At 43.8% G+C, this 19,330-nt stretch overlaps 1 protein-coding gene across 6 annotated transcripts; it reads right to left on the bottom strand.

Moving 5' to 3' along the window:
- Window positions 1–258: 258 nt before the first annotated feature.
- On the bottom strand, window positions 259–17,850 carry CCNB1IP1 (cyclin B1 interacting protein 1). Of its 6 annotated transcripts, XM_084768040.1 has the most exons (9): window positions 17,775–17,829; window positions 13,918–14,077; window positions 10,494–10,553; window positions 9,438–9,555; window positions 5,558–5,709; window positions 4,709–4,793; window positions 4,474–4,612; window positions 2,791–3,124; window positions 259–1,047 (listed from the first exon to the last, which is right to left on the bottom strand). In XM_084768040.1, exons 4-9 carry the CDS (start codon window positions 9,461–9,463, stop codon window positions 848–850), a joined length of 936 nt encoding a protein of 311 aa, XP_084624166.1. In that variant the 5' UTR covers window positions 9,464–9,555; window positions 10,494–10,553; window positions 13,918–14,077; window positions 17,775–17,829; the 3' UTR covers window positions 259–847. The 6 variants fall into 6 exon arrangements, with proteins under 6 accessions (XP_084624166.1, XP_084624163.1, XP_084624162.1 ...); XM_084768037.1 differs by having other exon boundaries at window positions 4,474–4,793; window positions 17,829–17,850; XM_084768036.1 differs by having other exon boundaries at window positions 4,474–4,793.
- Window positions 17,851–19,330: the final 1,480 nt, after the last annotated feature.

The following is a 19,330-nucleotide window of genomic DNA, read 5'->3' as shown; positions in this document are numbered from 1 at the left end:
AGGCTGGCCTGGGACTCAGAAATCTGCTGCCTCTGCCTCCCGAGTACTGAGATTAAAGGTGTGCACCACCACCACCCAGCTCTTCATTATGTTTTATTACCATATTTGCTGTGCAGTTTAATAAAGATGGCCTTTATTCAGCCTTTTAGATTAGGTGATTAGAACAGCAGAGGCCAAAGTCTTCAAATTCTTGTACACATGCCCAAAGGCACACACAGATGCATCCCCAAATAAAATAAACACATGTCAACAACTATCAAAAAGGTAAAGAAACAGTTTTATTTTAAAACAAGTATCAATGTAATCAACAAATAACTCTTATCAATATGTTATTTTTAAATATAATCTTAACACATATGCATCAAATTGCACTTTCATTCACTGGCAGAAGCATGCCTCCAAAACAAAATAATACAAAGGAAGATACATGACTGTATAAAATACATGCAATAGCAAGCCACCATTTTCCAAGACCATTATTTTTGGTCATCATTTTCCAAGACCATAATTTTTACATAAATATATTAGCAGAGAAAAATCAATGCACACATTTAACATATACACACTAGGATTCAACACGCCGTGTAAGTATAACCCTGGTGCTTACAGAAGCATAAACACAGTGTGGTCTAGGGACCTGAGCAACAGTGGCTGTGTGAGCAGTGATGAACGTAGAGCCGAGATCCGTGAAGTGCTCATGCCCTAAGCAAAAAACCAACGCCCTCCCTCCAGCAGGAAGCCATACACCCCACCGCAAGCCAACTTCTGAGGTGAAGGGAGAACTCAGCGAGGCCAATCATTTCATCTAGAGTAAAACGCAGAAAACAATCTCGAAAAGTGAAATGAGCTAAATTCTTTTTGCTTTAAAGGCCCTGCTGCAGACTTGCTGCTCTGCTTCATGGCTTTGAGAAGCAAAACTAAAGAAGTTGTTAATGGGCTCAGGAGCTGTGGGGGAACCCACAAAAAATGGTCTGAACTGAGCATCTTCATCTCCGTCACCTCGATTTCCAACTGGTGTATGGTCCAAAGGAAACTTTGAGCTATTCCCTAGGGGAGAAAATTAGGGAAGATCATAAGAACATTTCCTAATAGATCTCTGGGAACAAAACCAGCAGCCATTGAATAATACTAACAAAATTCAACTCCTACAAGATGGATAATCATGTTAAAGTCATCTCCTGTGATAAACACAGACCTGACACAAGACCAAAGTTCTCCCCACCATGGAATATATTCTACTCCCCCTGTGAATAGTCAAGCAGACGGGACACACATCTGACCATTTCCACCAGACCCGTCCTCGGCTTTAGCAGAGCAGACTTCAGGAAGAGGAAAAGCTGATTGTATCTGCCTGAAAGCTAAGTGCGGGGCTGCTCTTGTAGAGACTCAGGTTTGGTTCTAGCTCTCACAAACATCCAGGTCCGTGGGATCCAGCACCCTCTTCTGGTCTCCATGGGCAGAAACACACAAACATACAGGTAGCACACACACATAAATAAGAAAAAAATATTTTTAAAAAAATGTACAAAAAGAATGAAAAAACATGTACAACGCCATTGGAATAACTTACTTGCCATTTATAATGAACCTAGGCACAAAACTTCAGTTTTAGACTGGGACTCACTCTAGCCCTGACTCTAGTTTGTAGACCGGCTGGCAGAGATGGACCAGCCTCTGCCTCCCACATGCTGAACCGAAGCTTCGCACCGCTACCCCAGCCACGGGACATTCTGTGTGCATATGCACTCCCTCATTCCCATTCTAGAACATCGTTTTCTCTCACTGAACCTTTCTCCGTAGCCTAAAATAAACAGGAAAAGAAAAGTCCACCCCAAGAGACTTCACTGTTTGCATGCCAGTTTATATAATTATATTAATACTGAGGAAAAAAATTACTGGATGCTATTGCACTGAGAATGAGCCTGCCAATCATAAAAGATTCTGATTTTGAATTGTCTACTTTAGCCGGGTGTGGTGGCACACGCCTTTTAATCTCAGCACTTAGGAGGCAGAGGCATGTGGATGGCTGTGAGTTCGAGGCCAGCCTGGTCTACAAAGCGAGTCCAGGACAGCCAGGGCTACACAAAGAGACCTTGTCTCAGGAAGAAAAAAAAAAAAAAGAAAGAGAGAAAGAATTGCCTACTTTGTGATGATTGAATAAACAAAACAAATGATCCAAGGGCAGAAAAAAGAACTGTGCGATCTCAGCCAGCAAAGTGGTTTAAGTGGTTGTTTTTTAGAGATTAATTCTGCTCAAATTGAAAATAATTTATGCTATGCATGGTGGTGCACTCCTTTAATCCCAGGATTTGAGAGGAAGGCAGATTTGTGAGTTTAAGGCCAGCCTGGTCTACATAGTAAATTTCAGGATAGCCAGGGTTATATAGAGACCCTGTCTCAAAAAAAAAAAAACAAACAAGAAAACAAAAATAAGTATATGCAAATACAACTGAGAGCTATGGTGCAGAGGGAAGACAAGGCACCCACACTTATGATGGCTCTCCACTCCCACAGCCCTCAGGAAGTGTGGGACTATGCAGCACACCTGAAAAATCAGTAATTTAAAAACAGGGTGTTGAGCCAGAAGTGGTGGCACAGGCCTTTAATCCCAGCACTCAGGAGGCAGAGGTGGGAGAACTGCTGTGAGTTCAAAGCCAGCCTGGTCTACAAAGCAAATCCAGGACAACCAGGGCTACACAGAGAGACCCTGTCTCAAAAAAAAAAAACCAAACCAAACCAAACCAAACAACAACAAAAAACCTAGGTGTTGGGTATTAGATTCCTTCTTACCTAGTGGGAAGCCAAAGACACCAGACTGCGGGATCATCACTTGCTCCAGGGAGCCTTCCTGGCTTGCAATAGTGATGTTTCGTAGCCTAAGGCTGTCATAAAGGCCTTGGAGCTTTTGATACTGGCGATTGCGTTCCATAAGTTTTTCAGAGATGTCACTAAACTTTTTCTTGTACTCTTCTAGAACTTTCTTCATGGAGGTGACCTCCCCTTTCATAGAGGTCAGTTCTACATCCTTGCTCTGTATCTGCTGTGTATATATCTTTTCCATCTGCTTTAAGTGGTTCTCGGCCTTGCTGAAATTATATTCTTGATAGAGACGCTCCTGGTGTATCTGTCCGAATAAATGAGAAATAGCAGAGTGTGACAGACACAAGTAGAAAGGATGCTTGTATGGCAACATCGTTACCACAACGTTTAAGGCCTGGCTAAACATATAATCACAGCATACAATAGGCTGATTACAGAAAACCACACCACCAGAACACGCATCTCTTATCTACAGTGCCATGCATGAGCAGAGAGTTCTTAGGAAATACAACAGAAGTTAGGTGCAAAGTGTTGAGCATGCAGCCGCAGCACACGGAAACATGGGCAGGAGGATCAAGACATCCAGGTGAGCCTCTGCGATGATAAACTGAAGGCCACCAGGGCCACGTGAGAAAGAAATTACATCACACACACACACACACACACACACATACACACACACATACACACACACACACACACATACACACACACACACACATACACACACACACACACATACACACACACACATACACACACACACACACACACACACACACACACATGAAGTCCAATTTTCCCAATGATCCAGGGTAAAAAATAAGATCCCCAAATATCCTTGCTTCCTAGGATTTACATATGTGTAATCTCATATTGGACAGAACCTGTAACTAGACATAGTTACACTTTGGAAAAGTTTGGCAATTTCCTTAAGGAAAAAAAAAAAGAGCCAGACAGAGCTGAAGAAGGGCTTGGTTAGCATGTGCAAGGCCCTGGGCTTGATCCTTAGCACTGCAAAACAATTTCTCTAGCTAGAGTTGATGAACAAATGTGTGGGTAGCTGCAATGCAGTATAAACAACAAAGCAAAAGTAAGTATGAACACAGAGAAACAGTTTACTCAGAAAATATAAAAGCAAAAATATCTACTTAGCACGTGATAAATACTTATAATAAAAACTAGGGAAAAAAAATAGGTGGGTGCGGTGGCGCATGCCTATAATCCCAGCACTCAGGAAGGCAGAGGCAGGTGGATCTCTATGAGTTCAAGGACAGCCAGGACTACACGGAGAAACCCTGTCTCAGGGGAAAAAAAGTTTTCTGCACCTTCATGTATCTATATGGAATATAAATGTAACAGGGAAGTCTTTTTTTACATAGGAAATCCCTCAGAAGCAGTTAGGGATTTAGTTCAATGGTAAAACACTTACCTTTTAAGCACGAGGCCCTGGGTTCAACAGCCCCTACCAAGAGGGAAAAAAGACCCTCACAGGCCTCACATTACCCTTCAGCATACGTGTGTTTGTGCACATGAAGGCTGATGTTTGCTCCTGGGTGTCTTCTGTGGGCGCTGAACTCAGGTCGTCATGGTTACAGAAGCTCTCTACCCACTGAGACAGCTCCTCGCCCCGGCCCGGGCCCTGACACTAACCTGGTATGTCCAGAAGGCCAGTGCTCGAGAGCTGATGTCCAGGACAACCTCTGGCCGAAGGCCTGCCAATACCATAGCCTTGTATTCCTCTGACGGACTGAGTTCTGTACGGACAATATCCAGCTTTCCAGAAAGTGTACTGTTGCAGGCAGGGCAGATAGCTGGTGAGCGACTGAACTCACCACTGCCGTGCTGGTCACAGAAAATGTGAGAACAGGCAGTGACCCAAGCGTACCCAGAGAGCTTGATACGACACTTCCGGTAATTGCAAAGCAACATGTCTTCACACAAAGACATGATGAATCTCCAAAAGAAGAACCCTAACAAGGAATAAAAAAAGGGTAGTCAGTCAAATTGTAAACAAGTATGAAAATTTAAAAGTGTACTATTATTTGAGGAAAAAACTGGACATTGTTTTATATTAATTAAAAAGTATATTGATTTTAGCCTCAATCCTGTCATTTTCCTTAGATAAAGGCCATGAAGAAGTCATACAGTACTATACAGATAGTTCCAACTCATTTTATTTATTTTTGGGGTTTTGGAGACAGGGTTTCTCTGTGTAGCCTTGGCTATCCCGGGATTGCTTTGTAGACCATCCCTTGTTCGAGGCCAGCCTGGGCTACACAGCAAGCTCCTGTCTCAAGAACAAACAGTGTTGCTTTAGTAACAGGGGTCAATGGATATATTACTGGCAGCTTCGTCTCAAATGTCACACTCATAGCACCGACCCCTCCCGAGGATTCCGTGACTCTGAGGCTACTAGGGGTTACATCGAAGACGCTGCCTTCAAAGGAACAGATATACAGACGTCCTGCCTGGGTTTCAGATACAATTCACCTGACAGCCAGAGGCCAATTTTACTTTACCTCCCCCAGGGTAAAGCGCCCATCCCTTTCTCATCGTCCCTTTCTCATCGGAGGTGCGAAGGCACAGCCAACTCCGCATTGCCACAAGGCGGACGGGAAACTCACACGGGCTGGCTAAATTTTTTCAGAACAAGACCCACAGCTTTCCCTTCATTTTCGGCTTTTCCACACGTCTCACAGAAAAAAACAACAAAAAACAAAAAACGACAAGATACCTGCAGCAAAGCAAGCTAAGGATGCCGACCTTCCACGAAAGTAGGACTCAGACTCGAGTTGCGTGGCCGAGCTGCCAGAGCGCATGCGTGGTGGCCGCAGGGCATGATGGGTAGCACGAGGCGGGCTGCTGGGTAGCAGCTGGTAGTCTCTGCTGAGGTAATGAGTCAGGTGCTTAGCCGCTGGCTTTTACATGACAATATACAGTTAATGAAATAAGTTCTTTGAATCTGCACTCATATTCGCAAGGTGTATGAAAGGAAGCAGTCGGCAGTGGGGGCGCACACCTTTAATGTCAGTATTTGGGAGGGAGAGGCAGGCGGATCTCGAGTTCAAGGCCAGCTTGATCAACAGAGTTCCAGGACAGCCAGGACCACACAAGAGAAACCCTATCTTGGGAAGAAAAGGGGGGGGAAAAAACCGAACCCCCCCCCCAAAAAAATCAACAACAAAAGCCATTGGATCAAGCGCTATACTTTTTTTCTAGGATTTATCTTTATCTAGGCATGATGGTGCACTTCTTTAATCCTAGCACTGGAGAAAAAAACTGATCATGGAGTTCCAGGCCAACCAAGGCCACTTAGTGAGAACCTTTCTCAAAATTTATTTTTACTTTTCTTTTTTCCCTTTTTTTGGTTTTTGGAGACAGGGTCTCTATGTAGCCCTTGACTGTCCTGGATCACTTTGTAGACCAGGCTGGCCTCGGACTCACAGCGATCTGCCTGTCTCTGCCTCCCGAGTGCTGGGGTTAAAGGCGTACGCCACCACACCCAGCTTTTTTTTTTTTAAATACATGTGTGCCACATGTGCACGTGTCCATGTAGTCGGGTGGAGCATGTTATCATTGCGAGCTGCCCTGTCAGTGTGATAAAAGTTTCTAGGCCAGGGAGCTAGAGAGATGGCTCAGTGGTTAAGAGCACTGCCTGCTTTTCTAAAGGACCAGGGTTCAATTCCCAGCACCCAAATGGGAGCTCACAACTGTCTGTAACTCCCCCACACCAATGCACATAAATTAAAAAAAAAACAATAACAGTTCTAGGTCAGTTAGAACTGCTGAGGCATCCCTCCAGCCCAGAAGTCAGAAGTCTTAACTTTGAGGTATCATTGCTGGCAGGCAATTAGTAAAGTGAGTTATTTTAAAGATCTACTTATGTAATATATAAATGTATATACATATGTATTATGTATACTTTACATGTATTTAAAGTATATGTGGGGGGGGCTGCATTTATATCTGCACTTCAGAGGAGGGCTTAAGTGAAACTAGTTATAGACTGTTGTGAAACAAGTAGGTGCCGGGACTTGAACTCAGGACCTCTGGAAAGGCAGCAGTCAGTGCTGAGCCAGCTCTAGCTCCTAAATACTGCTGTACCTATACCTCTCAGGGGGTTACCTGTAACAACTGTGGGTTTTCTGCTGGGAAGGCTGGGAGGGAGCCAGGATACAAACAGTACTGGCATGCTCTTCCAGCCCCCTTCAGAGGACAGGACCCACGTATGAGCTAATTCACAGCCACACAATGGAAACTTCCAATAACCCTTCTCTTTAGACAGGCTTCCTGTTTCCTATACTGGAACTCGGTGTACTGGAGGATGACCTTGAACTTCTGAACTTACTAAATCCTGGGATCAGGGGAGTGTATGCTAAACCTGGTTTTTAATTCTTGTTAGGCAAACAACTGAACTATACCATTATACCTTCTTCCTTCAATTAGTGAAACGGTGCTAACATTTGTTTTTCCCCTAGCAACTTAAGCCTACTGGTTGGTACAGATTAGTTAGGGAAAACTGGAGATATAAGTAAAAATTGTAGGAAAATAAAAGAGGCTAATTTAGATGACCTCAAAGACTACAGCCAGCTTTATTCAACTACAGATGTGGCATCTCTAGTTGTGGCCAGGCCATCGTCAGGGCACAGGACCCAGCCACCCAGTGGCCTTGCTTCAAGATGGGGTTTCTGTAGCTAAGGGCAAAGGATGGAGAAGTAGATAGGCTGGCTTTGACACTGCAGGATCCTTGATCTTATTTAATCTCTGGGTATGTGGGGTTGGGGTCACCTCTGGGTCTTGTAACTCAGCTTAGGGCCTTAGCTTCAGGGCGCAGCACTCCTGTAAGGAGGTTCACGGGTGAGCCATGCACTACCTACCATGTCTGAGATATGATAAAACCTTCAGTTCTGGTTCTGTTTCAGACATACAAAAAGGACAAATAAAGCACAGCCTTACTGACGTTTCCCAAAGAGGATAAACAATTAGACTTTAAGACTTATTTTGTGGGCTAGAGAGTTGGCTCAGGGGTTAAGAGCACCAACTGCTCTTCCAAAGGTCCAAAGGTCCCAGGTTCAATTTCTAAGCTCCCACATGGCAGCTCACAACTGTCTGTAACTCCAAGATCTGACACTCTCACACCAATGCACATAGATTTAAAAATTAAATTTAAAAAAATTTTTTAAAGATTTATTTTGTGACCTTTACCTCCAAGTTACTCGTTTTTTGTTTTGTTGCTGAGACAGGGTTTCTGTGTGGAGTGGCTATCCTAGACTCATTTTGTAGACCAGAGAGCCACCTGCCTCTGCTTTCCAGAGTGCTGAGATTACAGCTGTGTGCCACCATCTGGCTTCCAAGTTCCTATAGAACATACAGGAGCCATGCTAATGTAAAATCCTCAAGTAAACTCTATGATGCCCCATGAATTTCACTGACTTAAAATGCAAACACCCTGCTACAAACAGTAACATTAGGACTTGCTCCATCTCCTTGTTCATCTGATCTGCAGGTTGATTCTGAGACACTATTCTGGTGAGTCGGCTTTCAGCTTTGAGTACACTCTACCGTCCAACTAAAGAGTTTAAACTGCTTTGAAATTTATTATTATTTATTTATTGAACCCCATGATGGTAGCACACGCCTTTAATCCCAGCACTCAGGAGGCAGAGGCAGGTGAATATCTGTGAGTTCGCGGCGAGCCTGGTCTACAAAGTGAGTTCAAGGACAGCTAGGGCTACAGAGATCCTGTCTCTGGGGGAAAAAAAGAAATTCATTAATTGGGATGACTCAATGTCTCAGTGGTTAAGAGCACTAGCTGCTCTTGCACCCGCACAGCAGCTTACTGTCACTCCAGTTCTAGGGACTCTGATGTCTTCTTCTGACCTTCAAGCACAGGTGTGCAAATGGTGAAGACACATACTCAAGCAAAAACACTCACACATATTAAATTTTCAAAATTTTACTAATTACTTGGGAAAACAACAAATCATTTAACATTTAGACATGGATGTTTCAACAACTCCCAGGGTCAACTACTACAGCTCTGTGGAATGAATACGGCAGCTACAAGCCACCCTGCAATCACCTCCTGCTTTGTAACTGCGTGACTTGGCAAGGCGGACGGCCTGCCCATCCTCAGGAATCCCAGAGAAGACAAGCCAGCTTTGTACATGATGGGTAAAACTTCACTTAGGCTCTCAGCAGTCAGAGGAGCCAAGTTTGCCTCCAACCACATTGAGCAGCATTAAGAAGACAGCACACTCTGCTGACTCAACCCTTGAAGTTTCTAGGGAGTCTAGAGTAACTATCGTTTGAGGCTTATACTATCATTACCACCTAGGATACAATGATAGTAGAAAACTCGGCAAGGCTACATAACTTGTTAAGTGATAGAACACAAGCCTGTAACCAGCCTGACTAGAAGCCTACCTTGTATACTACATGGAACCACTACGCTACTCCACCCAAGACTTTTGGCTTAAATTAAAAAAACAAAAAAGGAAACAAACAAACAAACAAAAACCCTAAAATCCACACAGCTGGCCACAAAATATAAAGATACAAAGCAGAATTTTCAGATTCTTGACATGTCAACACCTCTCAATCTCAAGCCTTACCATAAAACAATGCAGACAGTTTTCATTCCTCACACAACCATGATTGACAGCACGAAGGTCCAGACAGGAAAGCTGGTTGATGCTCTCTCCTGTACTTCTTAAATTTCATCCTTAGTTTCTGAGGGAAGAAAGGGAGTGGATACAAGGCTGTTCATGAGCTGTGGGGAATGGTATGGTTCCTGTTTGTCATGTAAACCCATTTAATAAACATAAACTCATTATATTGAACATGTAATCATAAAGACTGAAAAGTGATCAGTTTAAAACTCTCAAACTGGAGATGGCTCAGAGGTTAAGAGCACTGGCTGATCTTCTGCAGGTCCTGAGTTCATATTCCTAGCAACCACATGGTGGCTCATAACCATTTAATGAGTTCTGGTGCCCTCTTTTGGCCTGTGGCTCACATGCAGACAGAATACTGTGTAAACAATAAAAAGAAAATATTTTTCTAAAAAACTGTTAAACTTAAAAGACATATTAAAAGCCCAAGTTCAATTCCCAGAATGCACACAGTGGCTCACAGCTGTCTGCTAACTCCAGCCACAGGGATTACAATGTTTTTCTAGCCTGGGCACTGTATGTACTTGGTGCACAGGCAAAGAAGGCAAAATACCAATATACATAGAATAAAATCTTTTAAACTATCAAACTCATTAGCTAACAGAATTATACCAGCTTCCAGTACTTTTTCTATAGTGTTTAAGTTACTAAGGATCAACTAGATTTATCTCATATTATCAAAGATCAAAACACAAAATGTTGATGCTATCAAATTCCTTAAATTATGAATTCCCTGGGAGGGAAGGGCTAAAGCCAAGTAAGACACTTTTAGGAAGCTGAATTCAGTTCCAAGTGTTTGCCCTAACTTCAGTCTGCTCAGCACATGTGTATAATCAGTGTGATCAGCTGAAACACGGACTTGACATGCATCTCATCATAGCAAACTGTAATGACTGGGAAGGGCAGACATCTGGTACTAGTCTTAAGCCAGGAAGCCCTCATGACCACTAAAACTCAGCCTCTGACTAGCACGGCCTCCCTTATCTTTCCATTTACCTGTTATCAAATGAAAGGAATCCAAATTGAAATATCCATCCGACTGCTTAGCACCATCTGCTACAGAAGAGTAAACAAAGGTTACAAATTATAATTACATAATAATTACATACATCACACCAACATACTCCATATGCCAGGCCATGAGGAAAATTGGAAAATCACTATTCAATGTAACTTAAATCCAGCTGTGTTGTCACACATCCATCATCCCAACAAGCTGAGGCAAAGGATGGAATATTTAAATCAAACATTGGTCACACGCCAAGTTTAAGGACAGTTAGCTTGGGCTGCAAAGAAGGCCCTACAAAGCATAAATTTACACACAAAATCTCAAGCCATCATCATATTGGGGGATGACCTCTCCATGGGGCTAAAGATATGGCTCAACAGTTCAGAGCACTTGCTGCTCTTCCAGAAGACCTACACTCTGCACCAAATGCCCACGTCAGGCAGCTCACAGCAGTGCAAGGAGTCCAAGCCGCTCCTCTGGCAAAGGAAAGCAATATGAAAAAAACAACACATAAGGTTTTAATAAGTAGAAATTAATCCAAAATAGTTTCCAAACTATATTTTAATTTCACTGGAGCCAACTACTTAAACCTAACTGCCATAAGAAAAACAAGTTGCCCAGACATAAGAAAATCACTTGGAGCCCCTGTTGGCCACAAGATGGCAGTATAAGGCAGCTTTGATTTTCCCTGCCTCAAGAACTTTCTTGTAACACTACAAAAATCCCCACAGAATCAAATTGTCTCATATGGGGCTGAGACTGGACAGAGAGCCTGCTTGGGTCTGACCTAGGTTGTGTAGCTTGGTCTTCTTGTGGGACTCCCAAAAGTGGGAGCAGGGCTGTCTCTGACTTTTACCTGCTTTGGGGATCCTTTTCCTCCTCCTCCTGGGCTGCCTGTCTGACCTTAGTGAGTGATATGCCACGTTGGGTTGATATCCCTGGGAGGCCTGCCCTTTTCTGAAGGAAAAGGGAGGCGTTGGGGGGTGGGGTGTCCTCCAACTTGGAGGGGGAGAAAGGGAAAACTGCTGTTGGGATATATAAGAATTTTTTTTTAATCTTTTGGCTGGGCGGTGGTGGCACCCGTCTTTAATTTCAGCACTTGGGAGGCAGAAACAGCTGGATCTCTGAGTTCGAGGTCAGCCTGGTCTAGAAAGCAAGTCCAGGACAGCCAAGGCTACACAGAGAAGCCCTGTCTTGAAAAAAACAAAAACAAAAAAAATTTTTAAATATATATATATTTTTAAAGGAGCTTTTTTTTAAAAAAAGAGCTACCAAAATAAAGTTCATGATAAGAAACACTTCTATTCTTCACCTAATTAAGAACTAGAAATTCTTTACACTGTATGTAATTTAAGATTCAACTCATTGGGTTTGTGGTAGGCACCAAACGTACAGAGTGTCTAGATGTGTTGGCTCACTGCAACCCAGCATTCAAAGGCTAAGGGAGTATTTTTTGGATTTCAGGCCAGTTTGACCCACTCAGACCAAACAAAAATCCCTTGTCAAGGAAGGCTTCTGAACAAGGTTTGTCTTGGGCACAAATTAAAAGTGCATGTGCAGTAAGTAAGCACTCACTTGTTATAAGACCATTTAATTAAAAAATGAAGTTTCTTAGATAGGCATGGTGGTGCGTGCCTTTAATGGGAGGCAGAGGCAGGCAAATGCTGTAAGTACAAGGCCAGCCTGGTCCACACAATGAGTCCAGGACAGTCAAGGCTGCACAAAGAAACCCTTTCTGGAAAATAAAATAAAATAAAATAAATAATTTTCTCTTTAAGCCTGTAATCCCAGCACTTACGTAGAAGGCAGAGGCAGCAAAATCAACACAAGCTCCAGGCTAGCCTGGGATCCCAAGCAAGATCCTGTCTCAAAACTATTCAAACTACTAATACTTAATTGTTCAGTAATTTTGTATTGTAGTTCTGGACCACAATAAGCAACACTTTATTGCAGAAAACTCCATTAAAAATCAGAACCAAAACAGTTAGTATGGCTAACAAATTGATCGAAAAGAAGGAATGCTACCTTTAAAATTACTACATATATAGCCAACAATACATGGTGGCAAACACATGTGATCCCAACATGTGGGAGGGGAAACTGAAGGAACAAAACCAAGGGGGGAAATAAAGAACTTGAGAGCTTCATATTTACATAGAAATCTCTGGCTCCCTGAGATGTGACAATTCTAAGCTCTACACTGTTCACCTGAGTGTGAAATAGCTATGAAAGATGGCTTGGCTAAATGAGAAAATGGCACATTGGCTCTACAGGTCAGAAAACTAAAGCGGTTGTAGGACTCACACACACCTGGTCTTTCCTGGTGTTAAATACTGCCTTACACACACATCCTAAGAATTTTGTAAATATGCAGCCAAGCATGGTGGGCACACTCAGCCTGGTCTACAAAGTGAGTCTAGGACAGCCAAGGGTACACAGAGAAACCTTGTCTCAAAAAAAAAAAAAAAAAGCCGGGCGTGGTGGCACAGGCCTTTAATCCCAGCACTTGGGAGGCAGAGGCAGGCGGATCACTGAGTTGGAGGACAGACTGGTCTACAAAGTGAGTGCAGGACAGTCAAGGCTACACAGAGAAACCCTGCCTTGAAAAAAAAAAAAGTGGCACATGCCTTTAATCCAAGCACTCGGGAGGCAGAGGCAGGAGGATCTCTAAGTTCGAGACCAGCCTGGTCTACAAAGTGAGTCCAGGACAGCCAAGGCTACACAGAGAAACCCTGAAAAAGAATTATGTAAATATGCTATATTATAAATATGTAAAGGTGGCATATGCCTTTAATCCCAGTACTCAGGAGACAGAGGAAGGCAGATCAAGTTGTAAGCCAGCCTGGTCTACACAGCAAATTTGAGGCCAGCCGTGGGATGCATGGTAAGACCCTGTCTCAAAAAACAAAAACAAGAAGGAAGAAGTGTGGTATGAACCTATAATTCCAGCCTGAGGCAAGTCAGCAAATTGAAAACAAGGTTTTTTTTTTAAAGCAAGATTATGTTTCATTTTTTTTTTGTTTTTGTTTTGTTTTTCGAGACAGGGTTTCTCTGTGTAATCTTGGCTGTCCTGGACTCGCTTTGTAGACCAGGCTGGTCTCGAACTTAGAGAGATCCTCCTGCCTCTGCCTCCTGTGTGCTGGGATTAAAGGCGTGTGCCACTTCTTTTTGGTTTTTCAAGGCAGGGTTTCTGTGTAGCCGTGACTGTCTTGCACTCACTCTGTAGATCAGTCTGGCCTCCAATTCAGTGATCTGCCTGCCTCTGCCTCCCAAGTACTGGAATTAAAGGCATGTGCCACCACGCCCGGCTTGTTTCGAAATTTTTCTCAAGGCTAGAGTAGTCGTAGCTCAGTCAGTGCCCAGTACCATGAGGAAGGTATAGGAGTATCACGTGTGACACAAAACAAGTACCTGCATTTATAGCCCATCAGCCTTTAACTTTCCTCTTGAGAGTGCGTAAATCCAAGGCCACTTCATGGATGCTCTGGTGTTTCCGCAGGACCTCTGGGCCGACTCACACAATGCTACAGCCCCAGTTTTTTCCTGGACACATTCCATCTTCAACCTGAAACTAGATAACGGAAGAAAGCACTGAGCTGATAAGGCACAGCTCATTTTCTAAGTACAGTGATCTTCTATAAAAATACGCAAGCAAGGTTTAGAGAATGCCAAGGGAAGTAAGCTTAGTGGCAAGAAATTTGTTTTTCTTTCCCCAACTTTATTAAGATATAATTGACATGCTGGGCACGATGGTGCATGCCTTTAATCCCAGCGGTCGGGAGAGAAAGTCTACAAAGTGAGTCCAGGACAGCCAAGGCTGTGTGAAGAAACACTGTCTCAAAAAACCAATTTAAAAACCAAATTTAAAAATGTAAGGGCTGGAGAGATGGCTCAGTGGTTAAGAGCACTGTCTGTTCCTCCAAAGGTCCTGAGTTTAATTCCCAGCAACCACATGGTAACTCACAACCATCTAGAACGAGATCTGGTGCCCTCTTCTGGCTTGCAGGTGTACATGCAGGCAGAACACTGCATACATAGGATGGTGTTTTTGTTAGTTTGTTTTTCGAGACAGGGTTTCTCTGTGTCACCTTGGCTGTCCTGGACTCACTCTGTAGACCAGGTTGGCCTCGAACTCACAGTGATCCGCCTGCCTCTGCCTCCCGAGTGCTGGGATTAAAGGCGTGCGCCACCACGCCCGGCTAGGATGGTGTTTTGTTAAGAGGAATCCATTACCTCTTGTCCTGTCTGGAGGAAGATGTGAACACGCTAAGTATATTAGCAATCTTTGAATGCAGATCTGCAGAATGTACTATACTTTTTATATTTAGCTCGTGTATGGGTGGTTTGTCTGCATATATATGTGAGCCACATGTGTTTCTTTCTGGTCCCCAGAGTCCAATAGGCACCATTGGATCTCCTGGAACTGAAGTTACTGATGGCTTTAAGACACCATGTGAGTACTGGGAACTGAATGCAGGTCCTCTTGCTCTTAGCTGCTGAACCATGTCTCCAGGCCCCAGATGCCTAAAGTCCATTTAAATAAGAAACTACTATGGCCAGGCGTGCTCACGCACACCTTTAATCCCAGCACTGAGGAGGCACAGGCAGGTCTACAGAATGAGTTCAAGGACAGCCAGGGCTACCTATACAGAGAAACTCTATCTTGAGAAAAGAAAACACTAAAGCCCAACTCTAATGCCACACATGCCAATTGGCTTGTTTACAGTGACTCATTTGGGAGTAAATAAGATCATAAACTATTAAATAAGTTATGGCATGTACACACATTAGAATATGACAAAGCATGTGGGTGTTCTTTACTAATGCGCAGAAAAGCACAGGGTGTACAGAAGAGACGTGAGGTCACATCTTTATGGTGTGTGCAGCCAACATCCTAAGATGGATACACAGAGCTAGGGAACCTCAGCGCACGCTCCCCAGCACTCACACAGCTGGGGTCTCAAAACCACCAGTAAGCACAGCTCCAGGACTGCCGCAAAAGGAACTTTTATCTGCCCGATTTAATTGTTGTCTCAGAGGCTTCCGGCCTCGGTCAGCTAGCCTAGGAAGCTTCCGGCCTCCTTACAGTCCAACCTAGGCCTCGAATGTCTTCAGCCTGAGGCTTCCTGCTGAATAATTTCACCCTTTCCTGTTCTTTCTGAGCTCTATGCTAGCTGGTTCAACTCAGTTGTCCTGGCCCAAACTCATCTCCCGGCTGACTTATTTAATCTGGCTTTCCTGGGCGTCTCTGAATTGCTCTGCTTGGCCTCAAACTAGCTGCAGCAATCTGTTCTAATTTTCTGGCTCCTTCTCATTTTGCCTCCACCTGCGTGGAGCTTGTTTTCTCTTCAGCCTTTCTCTGTGAAACTCTCCCCGGTAAAACTGCCTGCCTCTCGTTCTCTCTGCTGCTCGCTTCCTCAAGCGGCTTCTCTTTGGCCCATTCTGCCAAAGCCTTTTCTGACTCATCACTTTTTCTGCCACCTAATTAGACATCACTTTTGAACATGGGCGCTTCCTTCTACCAACTAACTTCACCTTCACAGTTTGGGATTAAAGGTGTGTGCTAAGGGCATGTCTATATTCCAGCCAGGACTAAAGGTGGGTGTGTGCTAAGGGCTGAACCACACTGCTAGAAACAGGGTCCTCCCCCCCCCCCCCCCCAGTAAATAACACTATCTCTAGGTTCACTGTGTGCAACCTCCAGCAGCACTGGCACAGATGCAGTATACATATATACAAGCACGTAATTATGGACAAAGACAAATAAAGCTCAAGTTTAAGGCTACAGGAGTCACCTATGCCCATCAGTATATTCAGTTAGCTAGGTTATAATTTCACTTTCTCACACTTTCTGCCTAGAACAATAATCCACGGGCCAGGTGTGACGCCACATGCCTCTGATCCTCATCACTTGAGATCTCAAGTATATCACTGGATCTCTGTGATTTGAGGTCACCCTGGTCTACATAGCAAGATCCCATGTAGTACATGAAACCCTGTCTCAAAAGTGAAAAAATAAAAATAATAACCAACTAAGCAGAGCTGCAGAGGTGGGCCAGCAGTTAAGAATGCTTGCCACCTGGCAGAGGACCTGACTTCAATTCCCAGGACCGATGCCAGGCAGCTCACTGCTGTGCTATCTCCAGCTCCAGGGGATCTAAAATTCTCTTGATTCAAAGGGCACCTGCATACTGCCTGCATATACCCCTACATGTGCACATACATATCTAAAAAATAAACTCTTAAAAAAAGAATAACCAGCCTGGCAATGATGTCCCATGCCTTCCTTTAATCCCAGCAGTCAGGAAGCAGAGGCAGGCAGATCTCTGAATTCAAAGCCAGCCTAGTCTATAAAGCAAGTTTCAGGACAGCCAGTGCTACACAAAAACCCTGTCTCCAAAAACAAAACAAAAAAATAGGAATAACCAACATTTTACATTCAGACTAGTATCAAAGAGAAAAACAGGAGTCTGGTGAGAGTACGTGCTAGGTCAGTAAAACTGTTCACGAGAAAAAAAACATATCCACAATGTGTATTGTAAATCCACATCTTACTTTTGTAAAGCAGTACATCAATTAGGGACTGGGTTTATGTTTCGCCTTCTCTTCGATAGCTCACACAGCCCCCCAATTCCCAGCACCCGTGCGCGCACGCTACAATTTGAATTTTAGCTAAAATCCCTGGTCCTTGTCAACGTGTATTGTTTTAGGACACTGCTGCCACAGTTCGCCCTCCTAGGGCTACTTAAATCACCTGTCCTCAAGAGCTGACTACTATCTAGTCTCACACAGGCTCGGAGCAAACAGGACAACAAACACTGTTGAAAAAAAGCTCTCAAATCCGCCAAGGTCGTGGACGGACCCCACAGACATTTACCAGAGAACTAAAACCTCCGGCTGAACTCGCCGTCCCCCCCCCCCGCCCTGTCCCCCCCAGATTAACGCAGGAGTAGCGACGGTGCCTTTACCAATCGGCAAAAACGAAGCCGAGGATTTCCCGAGATCCAGGCACTGTGTGCACGAGACAGAGTCTACTGCCTCTAGGTCACCGGGTCTCAGGAAAACTGGCAAACCCAGGACTGCCGAGGCGCACGTGGAAACGTGCCAGGTAGTGCGCCGTCCTACGTTCCCCTAACCTCTCTCTTCTCAGCTCACAAACGTCAGCACTTATCTGAAATAAACTCCTTTCCCCTGGTTAGGCCGCTCAAAAGAAAGAGAAATTGAAAACCATGAGAGAGTGAGAGATCCAAATTAACCGCGTTACTCACCAGCCCACCAGAAGCTAGAGAGAGATAGAGAACGTTAGAAGGACGCGAAGCTACCTAAGTAAAGGGCCTCGGAGCTTGATTGGCTGAGTTCAAGGCACCGCCCCTCTTCCCGGACCTTAAAGGGTGCTGCCGGGGGCTACAACGCAAACTGTTTTAAGATTGAACTCTTACACCAAATTTTTGGATCAGGACACAAAAGAACAAGCCAAACCAGGATAACTGGCCACTTTGGACATGTTCACGGGTCTGCTAGCTCTTATTCCAAACCATTTCCGTGCTAAATTTACTTCAGCACTTCTGCAACCACAACATGGTTAACTTACGCAAAGTAATAGAACAGTCTACAATATCCAAGTTGGACATTGCATTCTAGGTAATCTTCAAGCTAACCAACAATTGAGTACATTTATTAATGGGTGGTTTAATGTTTATCCTTTAAAGTAAAATTTGAATACTTGTACAGATCACACAGACCTAGAAGATCTTTAGCTGTGATCTCTTGCCAGAGCAGCCATGTTCTGGTTAGCATTCCTCTACATAAAGGGAGACAGAAACAATCTCAGGGGCAGGGGCTGGAAGAGAGAGGTAAAGAAGGGAATATGGTATGAGGGGGGGTGACAAGTAACTACAGGTAATATGGAAACCTACTGTGGTAGAAGCTTCTTAAAATATATACATGTATGAAAAATCTAAATAGACTCACCAGATAACATGGGAGATAAAGCCTCAACTGGACACCTGTCACCACCAAAGAAAACTCTGGCTCCAGCAGTGGGTTGTGAGCTGCTGGCCAAAGGGGCTCCATGGAAACGCCCAAACAAGCCAGGCGCTATTGCCAAGCTATTAATTGCTCTCTGCAAACTGATGGTAAGGCTCTATTGCTAAAAACGATACTGAAACCACAGAAGGATACATTGGCCTGCATAAGTCCAAACCAGATGGCATCCCAGCCCTGGACATGAACTCCCACCCCAACCAAGACGTTACCTGCAACTGACAGCCACTTACCAAGGGAAAAATGGTTTTCTCTAAAGGAGTCTCTTCTTTCTTTCTTTTTTTAAAAATTTATTTAATTAATTAATTTACTTTTATTTTGTTTTTTTTTTTTCAAGACAGGGTTTCTCTGTGTATCCTTGGCTGTCTTAAGACTTGCTTTAGTAGACCAGGCTGGCCTTGAACTCACATCAATCCACCTGCCTCTGCCTCCCGAGTGCTAGGATTAAAGCCATGCACCACGCCTGGCTCTGTAATGGAGTCTTATTGGGTATAATGAAGCACATTTGAGGGCAGGCCATATGCCCAGCCGTAGATGTCCAACACAAAATAAATTCAGTGGTAATTTTGGAGGAGTTTTTTGTTGTTGTTGTTGTTTTGTTTTGTTTGTTCCTTTTACCAGTCTTTTGCCTGTACATTATAGTTTCTAACTTTGTGTTTTTGTGGGATTTGGTTTGGTGCCTAAGTGTATGTCTCTTGTGCTCTTTATTTTTTATTCTTTTGTTTTGGTTTGGTTTGGCTTGGTTTTTCGAGACAGGGTTTCTCTGTGTAGCCTTGGCTGT

The sequence above is a fragment of the Acomys minous genome (genome assembly GCF_964271855.1).
Source record: "Acomys minous genome assembly, chromosome: 18".
Lineage (NCBI taxonomy): Eukaryota > Metazoa > Chordata > Mammalia > Rodentia > Muridae > Acomys > Acomys minous.
The sequence above is the reverse complement of the archived record's forward strand: the minus strand, read 5'-3'. Positions and strand labels throughout refer to the sequence as shown.

Excerpts from the sequence above, each read along its gene's own strand:
- CCNB1IP1 (XM_084768037.1), bottom strand. The coding sequence starts at position 9,463 with ATGAAAACTGTCTGCATTGTTTTATG. Across the intron at positions 3,125-4,473 it reads TGGCCTTCTGGACATACCAG|ATACACCAGGAGCGTCTCTA; the intron begins GTTAGTGTCAGG and ends TTATTCGGACAG. Across the intron at positions 1,048-2,790 it reads TGTCTTTGGCTTCCCACTAG|GGAATAGCTCAAAGTTTCCT; the intron begins GTAAGAAGGAAT and ends TTTCTCCCCTAG.